General features: G+C 46.0%; 6 protein-coding genes across 6 annotated transcripts; 4 read left to right on the top strand and 2 right to left on the bottom strand.

Annotated features, from left to right (window-relative positions):
* Positions 1-458: 458 nt before the first annotated feature.
* Positions 459-1,901, top strand: IBA57 (Iba57p; the record flags this gene model as incomplete). The annotated part of the gene is made up of 1 exon (XM_002554936.1): positions 459-1,901. One exon carries the CDS (start codon positions 459-461, stop codon positions 1,899-1,901), a length of 1,443 nt encoding a protein of 480 aa, XP_002554982.1.
* A 662-nt stretch (positions 1,902-2,563) lies between these two features.
* Positions 2,564-3,247, top strand: RPS5 (40S ribosomal protein uS7; the record flags this gene model as incomplete). Its single annotated transcript, XM_002554937.1, has 1 exon — positions 2,564-3,247. One exon carries the CDS (start codon positions 2,564-2,566, stop codon positions 3,245-3,247), a length of 684 nt encoding a protein of 227 aa, XP_002554983.1.
* Positions 3,248-4,182: 935 nt separating this feature from the next.
* Positions 4,183-5,493, bottom strand: KLTH0F18370g (uncharacterized protein; the record flags this gene model as incomplete). The annotated part of the gene is made up of 1 exon (XM_002554938.1): positions 4,183-5,493. One exon carries the CDS (start codon positions 5,491-5,493, stop codon positions 4,183-4,185), a length of 1,311 nt encoding a protein of 436 aa, XP_002554984.1.
* A 189-nt stretch (positions 5,494-5,682) lies between these two features.
* On the top strand, positions 5,683-8,304 carry LEU3 (leucine-responsive transcriptional regulator LEU3; the record flags this gene model as incomplete). The annotated part of the gene is made up of 1 exon (XM_002554939.1): positions 5,683-8,304. One exon carries the CDS (start codon positions 5,683-5,685, stop codon positions 8,302-8,304), a length of 2,622 nt encoding a protein of 873 aa, XP_002554985.1.
* A 382-nt stretch (positions 8,305-8,686) lies between these two features.
* Positions 8,687-10,246, top strand: GCD11 (translation initiation factor eIF2 subunit gamma; the record flags this gene model as incomplete). Its single annotated transcript, XM_002554940.1, has 1 exon — positions 8,687-10,246. One exon carries the CDS (start codon positions 8,687-8,689, stop codon positions 10,244-10,246), a length of 1,560 nt encoding a protein of 519 aa, XP_002554986.1.
* A 191-nt stretch (positions 10,247-10,437) lies between these two features.
* On the bottom strand, positions 10,438-12,630 carry SST2 (GTPase-activating protein SST2; the record flags this gene model as incomplete). The annotated part of the gene is made up of 1 exon (XM_002554941.1): positions 10,438-12,630. One exon carries the CDS (start codon positions 12,628-12,630, stop codon positions 10,438-10,440), a length of 2,193 nt encoding a protein of 730 aa, XP_002554987.1.
* Between the last annotated feature and the right edge of the window lie 193 nt (positions 12,631-12,823).

Below are 12,823 nucleotides of genomic sequence, written 5' to 3' on the forward strand. Positions count from 1 at the left end.
CTGTTGACGCAAAGGGCTTTTCCTGAAAATCTCAAGAGCTGGATCATTGTTATGGGTCCCAATAACGTGTGGTAGCTGCTGCATTGTGCTAAGGCCCTAACAAGCCTGCGGGAGCGAGGGAACTTGCCTTAATCCTTCTACCCATCAACTCCCTTATCGACTTTCGACTTTCGACTTTTTTTATATTCAAATAGTATCCAAAATACAACGAAAAAACCTTTTTTCAGTAAAAGGTGTGGTTAAAAAGTGCGTAATATATATAGCTGGTAGTTGGCCTTCTTAGAAGACGAGGGGACTATTCTGGAGATTCTATTCATTTATCTATCTCTTATCCCCACAACATCTATAACCAAAATGATATCACGTGCCGGTCCAAACTCGGACTGCAATTTATCTGGAGCTGGGGCTAGTGATTATCGCTTGCCGCTTAGTTTGAAGGAACAGCTCGGGTGTCAGCAATGGCACTAAAACGTTCGGCAGCTGCGTTGGTCCGAAATGGACAGTATATACTGCAGTCATCGAGACGATCAAGCTCTCTCGCGCGTTTTCAGTATTGTGAGCTCCCGAACAAGTCTCATGTGCACGTCAGAGGACCTGACTCCGTGAAGTTCCTGAACGGCCTAGTTACTTCAAAGCTGCTTCCTACGTACGTGAAGAAAAAGCTGACCACAATATCTGTCGAAGAAGAAGACGGGATCGAGTCTGAGAATGTTGAGCAGTTTGATATGACTAAAGGCAACTGGGGTCTGTTTAATGAAGCTGGAGAGTTTGGCCCATTTTTATCGAGATTTGGCACATATACTGGACTCTTAAACAGTAAGGGCAGGCTGCTTACAGATGCGATTATATATCCTGTTCCCCTTTTGATCGATAGCGGCCCCGCGCGCAAATATCCCGAGTTCTTGGTGGAAGTAGATCGCTCAATAAGCGACAAAATCGAGAAGATATTTGATTCTCACACACTGGTAAGCAAAGTCAAGAGCCACTTAGTACCTGATCAGAAGCTTAGGACATGGCATGTCTCAATTGGCTTTCCGCAAATGGCCGGTCTCGAGGAAAACCCGTGGATCAACAATCTTATGACGCCTCTAGAGGCCTTAAAAACGCGCGAGAGCTCGCTCTCATTCGCGCAGCACCTTCTCGCAACCTTCTTCGCGGGTGCAGAAGACAAAATAGTAGCCGCGTTCATCGACGCCCGCTACAATAGTACCCTATTTAATGATCCACATGCTCCGCAAGTTTTCCGTATCATAACGCGAGCCGAGACCACAGATTTGAGCAAATCATTTAATCCACAAGGCTTTCCCTTCGATTTCGCCATAGAGGCGGTAACACCACATCATGCGCGTTGCCAACGTTTTGAAAGCGGCCTCATTGATGGCCTTGAAGACTTCAGACCCGAAACGCTTCTCCCACTCGAACTCAACTTCGATTTCCTACCGAATGCAGTTAGTTTCGACAAGGGCTGCTACGTGGGCCAGGAGCTCACAGCGCGGACATTCTCCACAGGCATTCTTCGAAAAAGGGCAGTACCTGTCAAGATCGAAAACTCGCACTTTCTACAGGGAGCAGGCTTCGAGAAATACCCGGCGATTTTGGTCGAGAAAGAAAGCAATGGAGACCAGGTAGAACCCTCGCCCCAGCCGCTAAGCCCTTTTTCCAGCTCCGTTATTCCAAGGAAACAAAGGCGCCAGAGGCCAGCTGGCTCATTACTGTGCTTTGAGGGCGACCGCGGCATTGCCATCCTCCGCTCTGAGTACTTTCAAAGCGCCTTTACCGACGCGGTCGACAGGCCCACCTTTCGTGTCGAACTGCCTGACACCGACGCCAGGGTCACCATTGTCCCTCAGGTTCCGCAATGGTACGAAGAGTGGCTAGAGCAAGAGGAACAAAACGAATAAAATCCCTTCCCAACGCAGGCCAATAAACCCTACTAATACTATTGATTTATTATAGCACCACAGCGCATATATATTCTGATGTTTTACTATCACCTACAATAGCTTCTAGTTGGTTCGTGATCCCCGACGCCAGGAACTAACGGAAGATAGAACTGACATTTACGATTTTATGAGACTGTTTAACCCATACACCTTTAAACCCATACATATCTGGTTATGGATTTCTTCCTCCAAAAATTGAGTGGGTAAAAATTCAACAAAATAGAGCCGCAACAACGGTCAATAATCTCTCAGAAATCCCCACAGCAGACAGGAAAGTTAGCCTGCGTAAAGCCAGCGCGGCAGAGGGGCACGCGTGGGAGTCCCCGGCAGTTACTGTGGCCTCCAGCGTGGACCAACGGCCCTCTCTGGACGGCTCCCTGCCTAGCATCGCAGGCTCTGCCGGCGGAACTCCCCTGGTCTCTGCCTAGCTTCCACGCGTGCCCCGGCCCACCTCCGCCTAGCTCCAGGCGGGGGCCCCCGGCAGGCCCGTGCAAGCTGCGGTTGGTGAACTTTTTCACGAAGTTTTCCAGCCCTGGTGGAACACAAGGTGGGCATAGATTTCAAACTTGTTGTCTTGATACCATAGTGCGAATACCTAAGGAACCACAGAGTGTGTAAAGATGTCTGATCACGAACACGAAGCTCCAGTTGAAGTTCAAGAAGACTTTGAAGTCGTGGAGGAGTTCACTCCTGTTGAGTTGGCCACCGCCATCCCAGAGGACGTGCAGAAGGCCCAGAACGAGATCAAGTTGTTCAACAAGTGGTCTTTCAAGAACGTTGAGGTGAAGGACGCCTCTCTGGTCGACTACGTCCAGATCGGTCAGTCCATCTTCGTCCCTCACACCGCTGGCCGTTATGCCAACAAGAGATTCAGAAAGGCTCAGTGCCCAATCATCGAGAGATTGACCAACTCCTTGATGATGAACGGTAGAAACAACGGTAAGAAGTTGAAGGCCGTCAGAATTGTCAAGCACACTTTGGACATCATCAACGTCTTGACCGACCAGAACCCATTGCAGGTTGTTGTCGACGCCGTCACCAACACCGGCCCAAGAGAAGACACCACCAGAGTCGGTGGTGGTGGTGCTGCCAGACGTCAGGCCGTCGATGTTTCTCCATTGAGAAGAGTTAACCAGGCTATTGCTTTGTTGACCATCGGTGCTAGAGAGGCTTCTTTCAGAAACATCAAGACCATTGCCGAAACTTTGGCTGAAGAATTGATCAACGCCGCCAAGGGTTCCTCCACCTCTTACGCCATCAAGAAGAAGGACGAATTGGAACGTGTTGCCAAGTCCAACCGTTAAAAAGGGACAAAATTTTACTCTGGGTTCATTTTACCCTTTTTATCTCTTTGTATTTGTACACTTTCGCCTCTGTAATGAAGCTAAGGGAAATATAAGATCAGTTATATAAAATAACAAGCCTTAATCATTTTGTTTTGTCGGTCCGGCGAGTGGCTGCCTTGTTTTGCTTTTGTATTCTCGTGTTGTGGAAAGAAAGCTCACTAGGTGGCCCGCTCAACGTGAGAGCGCGGATGATTAGAGCCGAGCCTTGCGCTCACTTCTCTTCAGGCGCTCTTAATACCCACTGCTCGCGCGATTGTACTTTTGGCGGCGTTCGAAAGTAATTTGCAGAGCTGTCTATTAAAGCGAATTAAGTGCCGACACGTCAAACAAACCCATCAAGTAGTCAAACGTCGAGGCGCTAACAAGAGCCGATCATTCATGGAGATCTTGATAAGTTATCACAAGACTGTCCTCAAGGCATTAATTTGCCCATAGGTTGCTGAAACGGTGTCACAACCGTCGCTTATGACATAAACCATAGAGTCTCAACCTCGGTCTGCTTTGCACAAAGCGTTACAGTGCACACTCCCCAAAGCGTAAAGCAACTACACCTTGATTAAATGTGCTGCAAGAAACCCGCTTTTTTTGGTTGAGGGCTTGAGGTTGTGTTCAGAACTCTGTTCTGTAGCATTGTTAGTGGTGAATGTGCTTTTCATATTGCAAAACATAAATTTATTATTCTTGTGCATCTGTTAATCAATGGCTGATCTGAAAGCGGTCAGAACTTAGCAGTTGCCTACAAAATAGAGTATTCGCCTTGGAGGTCGTAATGGTTCGAAAACCACTCATTTGTCTGTGTATAACAGCGAATCATTTTCTTCGTAGTGTTTTTTAGATGTCTATTGACTTCTATTAAGCGATCAAAGCACTCTACGAGGCCGAATGTTCCTCTCTCAAGCGTTGGTAGTTTTTAAAATGTGCGAGTCAACCCCAATAAATAAAACGGCGAGGACAAGATCAGCCAGAATCACAAAACCACCACTTATCAAGTAGCATGCCCAAAGGAGACCTTTATCTGCTAATATCCCTGTAAATATAGGCCCAATGCAGCGCGCAAATGTTTTTCCGATGTTAACAATACCCATTACTCTCGTCAAATCTCCCGGCTTGATAATGTTAGTCAAAAGGATTTGCCGAGGTGTGACGTCCATTGCCATGGTCAGGTTATAAAGGTTGAAGAAAAGTATCGACAACGAAAGGTGGCCCTCTGCGAATGGAATCAGCATAAAAAATATAGCTGACGGCACCTGCACCAGAAGAGTGGCTTTTACAGGGCCAAACATCCGGGCCACCGAAGACGATGGAAGCGAGGAGAGCGCCATGACTATCTTTGCAACAAAGAACAAAGCCCCCAATGCCATTGAACTTAAGTGGAACACGACCGAGTAGTAGAATACGGTCCAAGCACTCGTCATGAACCCATACCCGAATGAGTCCAGCATAAAGATGATGAGTAACTTAAACATAACAGATCTCGTCTCAGGAGCCAACCCTGCAATCTTCCGAGTAGCTGTTTCGACCAATGGAGTTGTCTCATCCAATGCCTGTTGCGGGTCTTGTTGCTCAAGCTGATGCGCGTCGAGCTCAGCGTCGTCAGATAAAAATACAATAGTGAGAAGCTTCCCGAATGCAAGAAGCGCATAAAGTACAAACACAGCCTTATAGCACTGAACATTGGTTTCAAGAATTTTGTGTTCTTGAAGAGCCTGAACGAGCCACCCACAAAACACTGAGCCTAGCGCGCTTCCCAAGGTACTTACAAGGGAATGAACGGCGTAAATCTCAGGCCTCTGGTTATGCGGCGTCAAATGGGCTATCATGGACTCTTCTATTGACTTGAAAGGACCAACTTCGTCACTTGAGGGCGATATTACTCCAAAGATAGCGAAGATCAACAGTACGTAGAAGTTTTCACTCCAGCTGAAGACGATGCCGCTTAGCACCATCATTACAGCCCCATATGTGAGCACTCTCCTTCGACCCCAAGAATCTGCATGCCAAGTCAACAAGTAAGAAATACACACATCTCCTACCAGCGTAAGGGACATGAACCATCCCATCTCCCGTTCCGAGATCCCAATCTCGTTGAGAAACAAGGTCAGAACCTGGTTTGTGAGGCCATAGGAAGCAAGTCTAAGAAAAGCTGATGCTAGACAAAGTTTGATATCTAGCCGAGAAGCCTTCAACACTCGCCAAGATTCCATTTCACCTAGTTTTGTCAACCGATGAGCTTACCAGTATGCATCTTTATTAGGTCCTAAACTTTTTCAGCCCAGGAAGTTGTAATTAATAGCAGACTCATCGCGGTGATTCAATTTCACGCATAAACAGCAAGACGCGCTAGGTGGACCTAAATCCAGCAGTTACCGTTGGACACACGCGAACTTCCAGCGATGAGCGAATCGTCGGACTTCCAGGACGAAAAAACCGTTTCTTCCGACATAAATGCTGGCTTAAGAAAGGGAAGACGCAAGAAGCTAGCATGCGTGGAGTGCAGGCAGCAAAAGTCCAAATGTGATGCTCACGAAAGAGCTCCGGAATCTTGTACGCGTTGTGCAAAGAAAAACGTACAATGTGTATTACAAAAAGACTTTCGCAGAACGTATAAGAGAGTCCGCAATGAGGTAATCGAGAAGCGATTTAAAGAGCTCACAAAGTCCTTGAGCAACCTAGGAGCCGAGGAAATTCTCCGAAGAATTGAAGAAGAACAGCAGACGCTTCTTGACCAAAACAATTTTACCAAGGAAAAGCTGATGAAGCTGCGACAAGACGCTGCGTCCGGCCTCGATAAAGCATCGTCTACGCTTTCTACAAGCTCTGTAGATGACACTCCTACCGCAGAGCCACCAATCGAGTCTCTAAGTGCTGAAGACCGAAATCGAGAATCTGAAGAAGCCGCGGTGACGATAGAAGTGCCAACTTCAGCAAATGTCTTCAACAGTAACATAATTCATTGCAGCCCGAAGTCGCTCGGCGATGTTTATATGTCAAGTGAAGATATTAGGGATCTTTATGAGGAGTTTACGGCGAAATATCATCCGTTTCTTCCTGTTGTCGACATATCCAAGGGCCCCGAACTTATCTATAGCCTATCACCGTGCTTGTTTTGGGTCATAATGCTTATTGGGCTCCGCAGGAAGTCTAAAAGTTCGGATATCATGGCAAAGCTTTCAACCTTGGTAAAATCGGTCCTAGCTGAGATCACAATATCCCCAATCATTCGATATGCGCCATCCGAGAACGACGAGCCGGTACTGAACGTTGCCTCCGTATATTCGGTTCAAGCTTTTCTTCTCTATACCTTCTGGCCACCACTAACCTCGTCACTTAGTGCTGATACGTCTTGGAATACAATGGGCTCAGCAATGTTTCAGGCGATTCGCGTGGGTTTAAATTGTGCCGAGTTTTCGACAGAGTACGCTACTACGAACTCTGAACAAATACAAGAACAGGTCAAGACCTGGGTTTGTTGTAACATTGTTTCACAGACAATTGCATCTTCATTTGGCTTTCCTTCTTTTGTATCGTTTGACCACACTGTCATAAGTGCTTGTGAGTTATCCTCTAGACAGGGTGGCTCATACCAAGACACTTATGTACCGAGATCTATCAAACAGATGATGCACATTGCTTATTTTGAGAACCAGCTCACTAAAACTATGAACTCAAACCCATTAAATGCTATGGGAATGGTTGGCGGGGGAGAAAAATTTCCATTGTTACAAGTTCTCGAGCAACAACTGGGAGAGCTGGAATTGAGACTTCGTGACAGCGATTTAGACGACATCAGAAAATTCCTGCTCCTGGTATCAAAAGTTCACTTATTAACGTATTGTTTCACGGGCTCGAAACCCTCAGATAGTTCAGCGGGGTTCGATGCTATAGACGCCACGGTGCGCGACATTGAAACTAACTTCGAAGTAAAGCGTGGGTTCGTCAAAGTTTACAACGCTGCCATCGAGCTTTTGTTGCACACGTCAGCAATGTGGAAGTCAGATCCCGCTGTAATCAAGTCGTTTCCCGGTGTTTTTGTGCTCAACATCTGGCAGACAGCGTGTATTATAAGCAAGCTGGTTCACTCATCATTGGATTCAGTGCTTAATTTGAAGCTGGGTCAAAAAGTTTATCAAGATGCTGTACTGCTAACGTTCAATGCGTCGGTGCTTAAATATGATATGGCATATCGGTCATCCGGCATAATGAGAAGCATATGGAGCATGTTTAGTAACATGCACGAAAAGTGGAAAAACAAGCAAGCCGGCCAGGAGCGTCGCGTTGAGGGCGACTTTAACTTGGACATTACCATAAAGTCCCGAATGTCCGCTAGCGTGTTTTTTGACTGCCTTTACATCCTAAGGTCGAAGTGTGGCATGGCGAAGTTAAAGCGGGAAATGAGAAGGCACTCCATTGACAATGATGGCGAAGAGGAACTCCAAAAAGGTCCAAATGACGTTGGGCATCCCAAAGGAAAGCAAGAGCGGCGTTTATCAGGCAACAAACATCCTGAGGAGAACGCGCGTAAACTTATCAAGACTATCCCACTCGACCCAGTGCCCATAAATGCGCCTGCCAGCACAGGCAGCAGCTCTGCGAGTCCTGGGAGCCAAGCTGGTGATGTCCCATCTCTAAGGAGTATTCTAAATCGCAGATTGCCACGACCTGATGAAGCAAGAACACAGAACTCAGGGTCAACTTTCAATAGCCCACAAAGTGGAGCCGGTGGTCAGCATACTGCCACTTCTACGGAGGGACAGAGAGCAAATCATTTAGATCTAGCGCCAGACGCGCTCATAGAACAAAGCTTACTGGACCCTCGCGATACCAGCGAGCATACAAGTCTCTTTCATCGGCCAATGCCTGTTGAAAACAACGAGAGCATAGATCAGCCTATACTCTCATCCCATAGAAGTGACTCTCCTGTTACGATGGAGCACTGGGACAACTGGGAATCAGATATGGTTTGGAAAGATGTCGACATCTTGATGAATGAATTTGCATTCAACCCCACGGTTTGAGGAAAATTAAGGAAGGAACGCGCTTCAGCGCATGTTGTACATATATTTATATACTCATAGTTCGGAAACGGTGTGATTTAAGTTGATACAGAAGAACCGATGCCGAGAACCTCACTCCTCTGTCGCTGGCACTTTAAGTGATACTTTTCAAAGTCACTTATTCCCAGACTGACGTTTTAGGTCACATGGCACTGCGTACAAACTGATTTCCTGAGGTCTGGTTCTATAATGAAAAATTTTTATGTGCTCGACAAGTCGGAATCAGGAAAAGATATCGTAATTCCTTGTAGTAACTTGGATTTATTGTGACATTTCAAAGCTTAAGCAGCATCTTCTCTGTGAACTAGGCGTTATAAAGCTACAAGAACATATAAGCAGAAAGATGGCGGCAGATTTGCAAGACCAAGAACCAAGCATTGTCATAAACGGGAACCTGGGCAACGATGAGCCCGAGGAAGAAGTTGGCCTAGAGGAGCAAGAGGAAGAGGAGAAGCCTAAGAAAAGCGTTGCCTTCAGCGGTGTAGACGACTTTGAGTCCGAAGAAGAGAAGAGAAAGCGCGAGTTTGAAGAGGGCGGCGGGCTGCCAGAACAACCTGTGAATCCCGACTTTTCGAAGCTGAACCCTCTATCCGCGGAGATTATCAACAGGCAAGCTACCATCAATATAGGTACCATTGGCCACGTCGCACACGGTAAATCTACGGTTGTCAGAGCTATTTCAGGAGTCCAGACTGTGCGTTTTAAGGACGAACTGGAACGTAACATTACCATCAAGTTAGGTTACGCCAATGCTAAAATTTACAAGTGCGAGGAGCCTACTTGTCCCGAGCCTGATTGCTACAGATCATTCAAGTCTGACAGAGAAGTCCACCCAAAGTGTGAGCGTCCAGGTTGTCCTGGCCGCTATAAGTTGGTGCGTCATGTCTCGTTCGTAGACTGTCCAGGTCACGACATTCTGATGAGTACTATGCTTTCCGGTGCCGCTGTCATGGACGCGGCTCTACTGCTTATTGCCGGTAACGAATCCTGTCCTCAACCACAAACCTCAGAGCATTTGGCTGCTATCGAAATTATGAAACTGAAGCACGTCATTATTCTACAAAACAAAGTCGACTTGATGCGCGAAGAAAGTGCACTAGAGCACCAAAACTCTATTCTCAAGTTTATAAGAGGAACCATCGCTGATGGTGCCCCTGTGGTCCCCATTTCTGCTCAGCTGAAATACAACATCGACGCTGTCAACGAGTTCATTGTGAAGACCATCCCAGTTCCTCCAAGGGACTTCATGGCCTCCCCACGTCTGATTGTTATTCGTTCTTTCGATGTTAACAAACCTGGTGCTGAGATCGATGACTTGAAGGGTGGTGTTGCTGGTGGCTCTATCTTGAACGGTGTCTTTAAATTAGGCGATGAAATTGAAATTAGACCTGGTATCGTCACTAAAGATGAGCAGGGAAAAATTCAGTGTAAGCCAATCTTCTCCAACATTGTATCGCTTTTCGCAGAGCATAACGACCTAAAGTTTGCGGTTCCTGGTGGTTTAATCGGTGTTGGTACTAAGGTTGATCCTACCCTTTGCAGAGCAGACCGTCTAGTTGGTCAAGTGGTGGGCGCCAAGGGCCACCTGCCAAGTATCTACACTGACATTGAAATCAACTACTTCTTACTACGTCGCCTGTTGGGTGTTAAAACGGACAACCAGAAACAAGCCAAAGTTAGAAATCTGGAGTTAAATGAAGTTCTGATGGTAAACATTGGTTCCACAGCTACCGGTGCTCGTGTGGTTGCCGTGAAGGCTGATATGGCTAGGTTACAATTGACCTCTCCAGCTTGTACAGAAGTTAACGAAAAGATCGCTTTGTCGAGACGTATCGAGAAGCATTGGCGTTTGATTGGTTGGGCTACAATCAAAAAGGGTACTACTCTGGAACCAATCGCTTAAGCAAAATAATAGTCATTTGTACACCATGAACAGTCATGTCCAGATAGTAACATAATCCAGCACATATCTTCGCACTTATTCACGGAAAGCTCATTTTCTGTCGCTCCCATTGTATAATCCTCAAAAAATTACCTGTATATTGTGAAGATCTCGGGATTAAGTATCGAAAGAGACGCTGAAAAATTACAGAGCTACGCAATCCTTGCTTCAATATTCAGCATCACGGCTGCTTCTTGGTAGATTTCAGAATTGATGAACTTCGGCAAAGAATCTACGCTCATTAGGTGATACATTGATCCCGCAACCTTTTCAAAAAGAGGGTAAATGAGCTTCAAAGTTTTCAAGATGCTTGAAAGGGAGTTATCTGCTACGTCATAAACTTTGTTTCCCTTCTCATTAGTCTGAACCTGGCTAGTCATAGTGCTGGCGGTAGTTTTACAGGCCTGTTGATCTTCAATTTCGGTTGTAGCGCACGTATTATCGTTTTCTATGATCTGAGCCCCCTGCTGCAGCGAAGTGCGCTTGAGCGGAACGCCTCCACGGTCGTGTGGAAGTTCCATAAAATTCTCTGCAACAGCGGCTTCTGTGGAACATGATATGAACATGCGGGGTTGAGGGCGCATTATTACCTCCGTTATTGACTCTCTTAGAGCGTGATCAAGATTCAACTGATACGGAGAACCCGAGGTAATAAAAGATGAATATATTTGATAGGCAGTTTCGAGACATTCATTCGCCTGCCTAAAAAGAGCCGAGTTGATGGTATTCATGACCAAATGACTGGAATGCTTTGATTTCTTGGTTGGCGATTTATCTCCCTGCTCCCTAGATGTACGCGCCTCAATTAGATTCTTCAAAACAGTCATCCGCTTCAGAAATTTCTTTATTTCAATGTAGACATCAAGGTTTTCGGCACAGAACTCGCTCTCTAAGTGCGTTCGGAAGAGATAGCGCATCCCCGGATCTCGCAAGATGTGGTTTAAGTCCATTATACAAAGCTGCCCTGAGCCTCGGGCAGACTCTGAGCACAAGGTGGAAACGCTTTGGCTTTTCGCGATGCATTGTCTGCCGACACCCATTCCGCTCGGAATATTGCACGGAGAGTTCAAAACTTTAAAATCTTTCTGGTTTGCTCCTGCATTGTTTTCTTGATCCCATTGGACTGTTTCCCGGCCCAAATCTGCCAATGTAAAAAGGCACCTTGAACCTATGGAGAACTTATTTTTGCGGTTCTCAGAGGGTTCTAACATAATAGGCATAATGAGCCCGTTCTTCAGAAACAAGGAAGATACAGTGACTGCCTCTTTTGGGTAAACGATGTCTGTGCAGTCCATAAGCCATTGCCAGATAGCTTTAGTTGAAAAAACGCACTCGTAAAGTCTATTTTTGTTCCTGAAAGTGGTTGGTTTGAAAAGTCTCAAACCGCTAGTTGACACATAATACTGGACATGTGAAGTTGAATCTGGGTTTGTAAAAAATCTGTGAGCTAGCGGTGATACTCTAAGCTCTTTTTGCGTTTTGTATCTACCAAAACCAAAATCTGACTGAGATACATCAGAATCTTGACCGGCTTCTGTGTTCTGATCTCCATTAAAATCCTCAAATGTAAAAGTTTCATCTGCACACTCTAGTAACTTCGAGAGAACGGGAAGTTTATCGGGATATTTGTCTGGCGACCATATGTTGCAACAAGGTCCCATAAGCTTTTTGAATAGAAGGGATACAAAATAGTCACTGTGCACAATAGCGTCAGTCATGGAGCTTCTCTCGAAACAAAACAGTTCCATAGAGTTCAGATTTGACTTCAAAATTGGCGGAAGCTCCTTCAGTCCTGCCTGGCGCACGTACCGTTGAAGGATCGCCACGCCTTTGGGGGTCGGTTGGATAGCAACGCCGCTTTTTAGGTCGCATCGTGTTCTGTCTGCCGGAATATGGAGCAACTTTGCATCCATAAACGTCTTGAGAATTCTACACGCAAGCTCTGGTTGAATTGCGTACGAAACTGAAACAGTTGTCGTATTCATATTTACTTCTAGCGCCAAGTCAGCCATTTTCGATATTGCTTCTTTCAGACTGAACGAGTACGGGTGCACTCTCTGAAAAGGCGCGCGTAATACCCTATGACTTATGTTAGGCTTTGGCTTCAAATCCAAGCATATGAGTAGTATAGCATATACTTTTTTGAGGTCCTCAGTAAAAATGATTCCATTTGGAGTCCGTTTGAAGGTTTTCGAAGCAAGCTCGTGAATCGCGGGACTGCGTGCCCAACATTTGTTTGAAGCATCGTCCATTATGAGCGTTCCCAGTGGAAGTTGTACAGCCTTGTGCTTTTGATTGACCGTTTCGGAGGCTAGACCCTCAACTCCCTTTGACTTCTGCAGCATGGGTTACCAAGCATAAATATATTCAGTAAATCTCCGAACACTAGAATCAACGAAACTTGGTTTTTGTAGAAATGGAACTTTGAAGATCTCTCGAAGATGCCTCATGAAGATCAAGCCTCAAAAAGCGCAGAACGCTTTCAACGAGATTTGTTTCAGGACTTGCTCCCCTACACTAAAACGGGAATAGGTGTTT

This window comes from Lachancea thermotolerans (genome assembly GCF_000142805.1).
Source record: "Lachancea thermotolerans CBS 6340 chromosome F complete sequence".
NCBI lineage: Eukaryota > Fungi > Ascomycota > Saccharomycetes > Saccharomycetales > Saccharomycetaceae > Lachancea > Lachancea thermotolerans.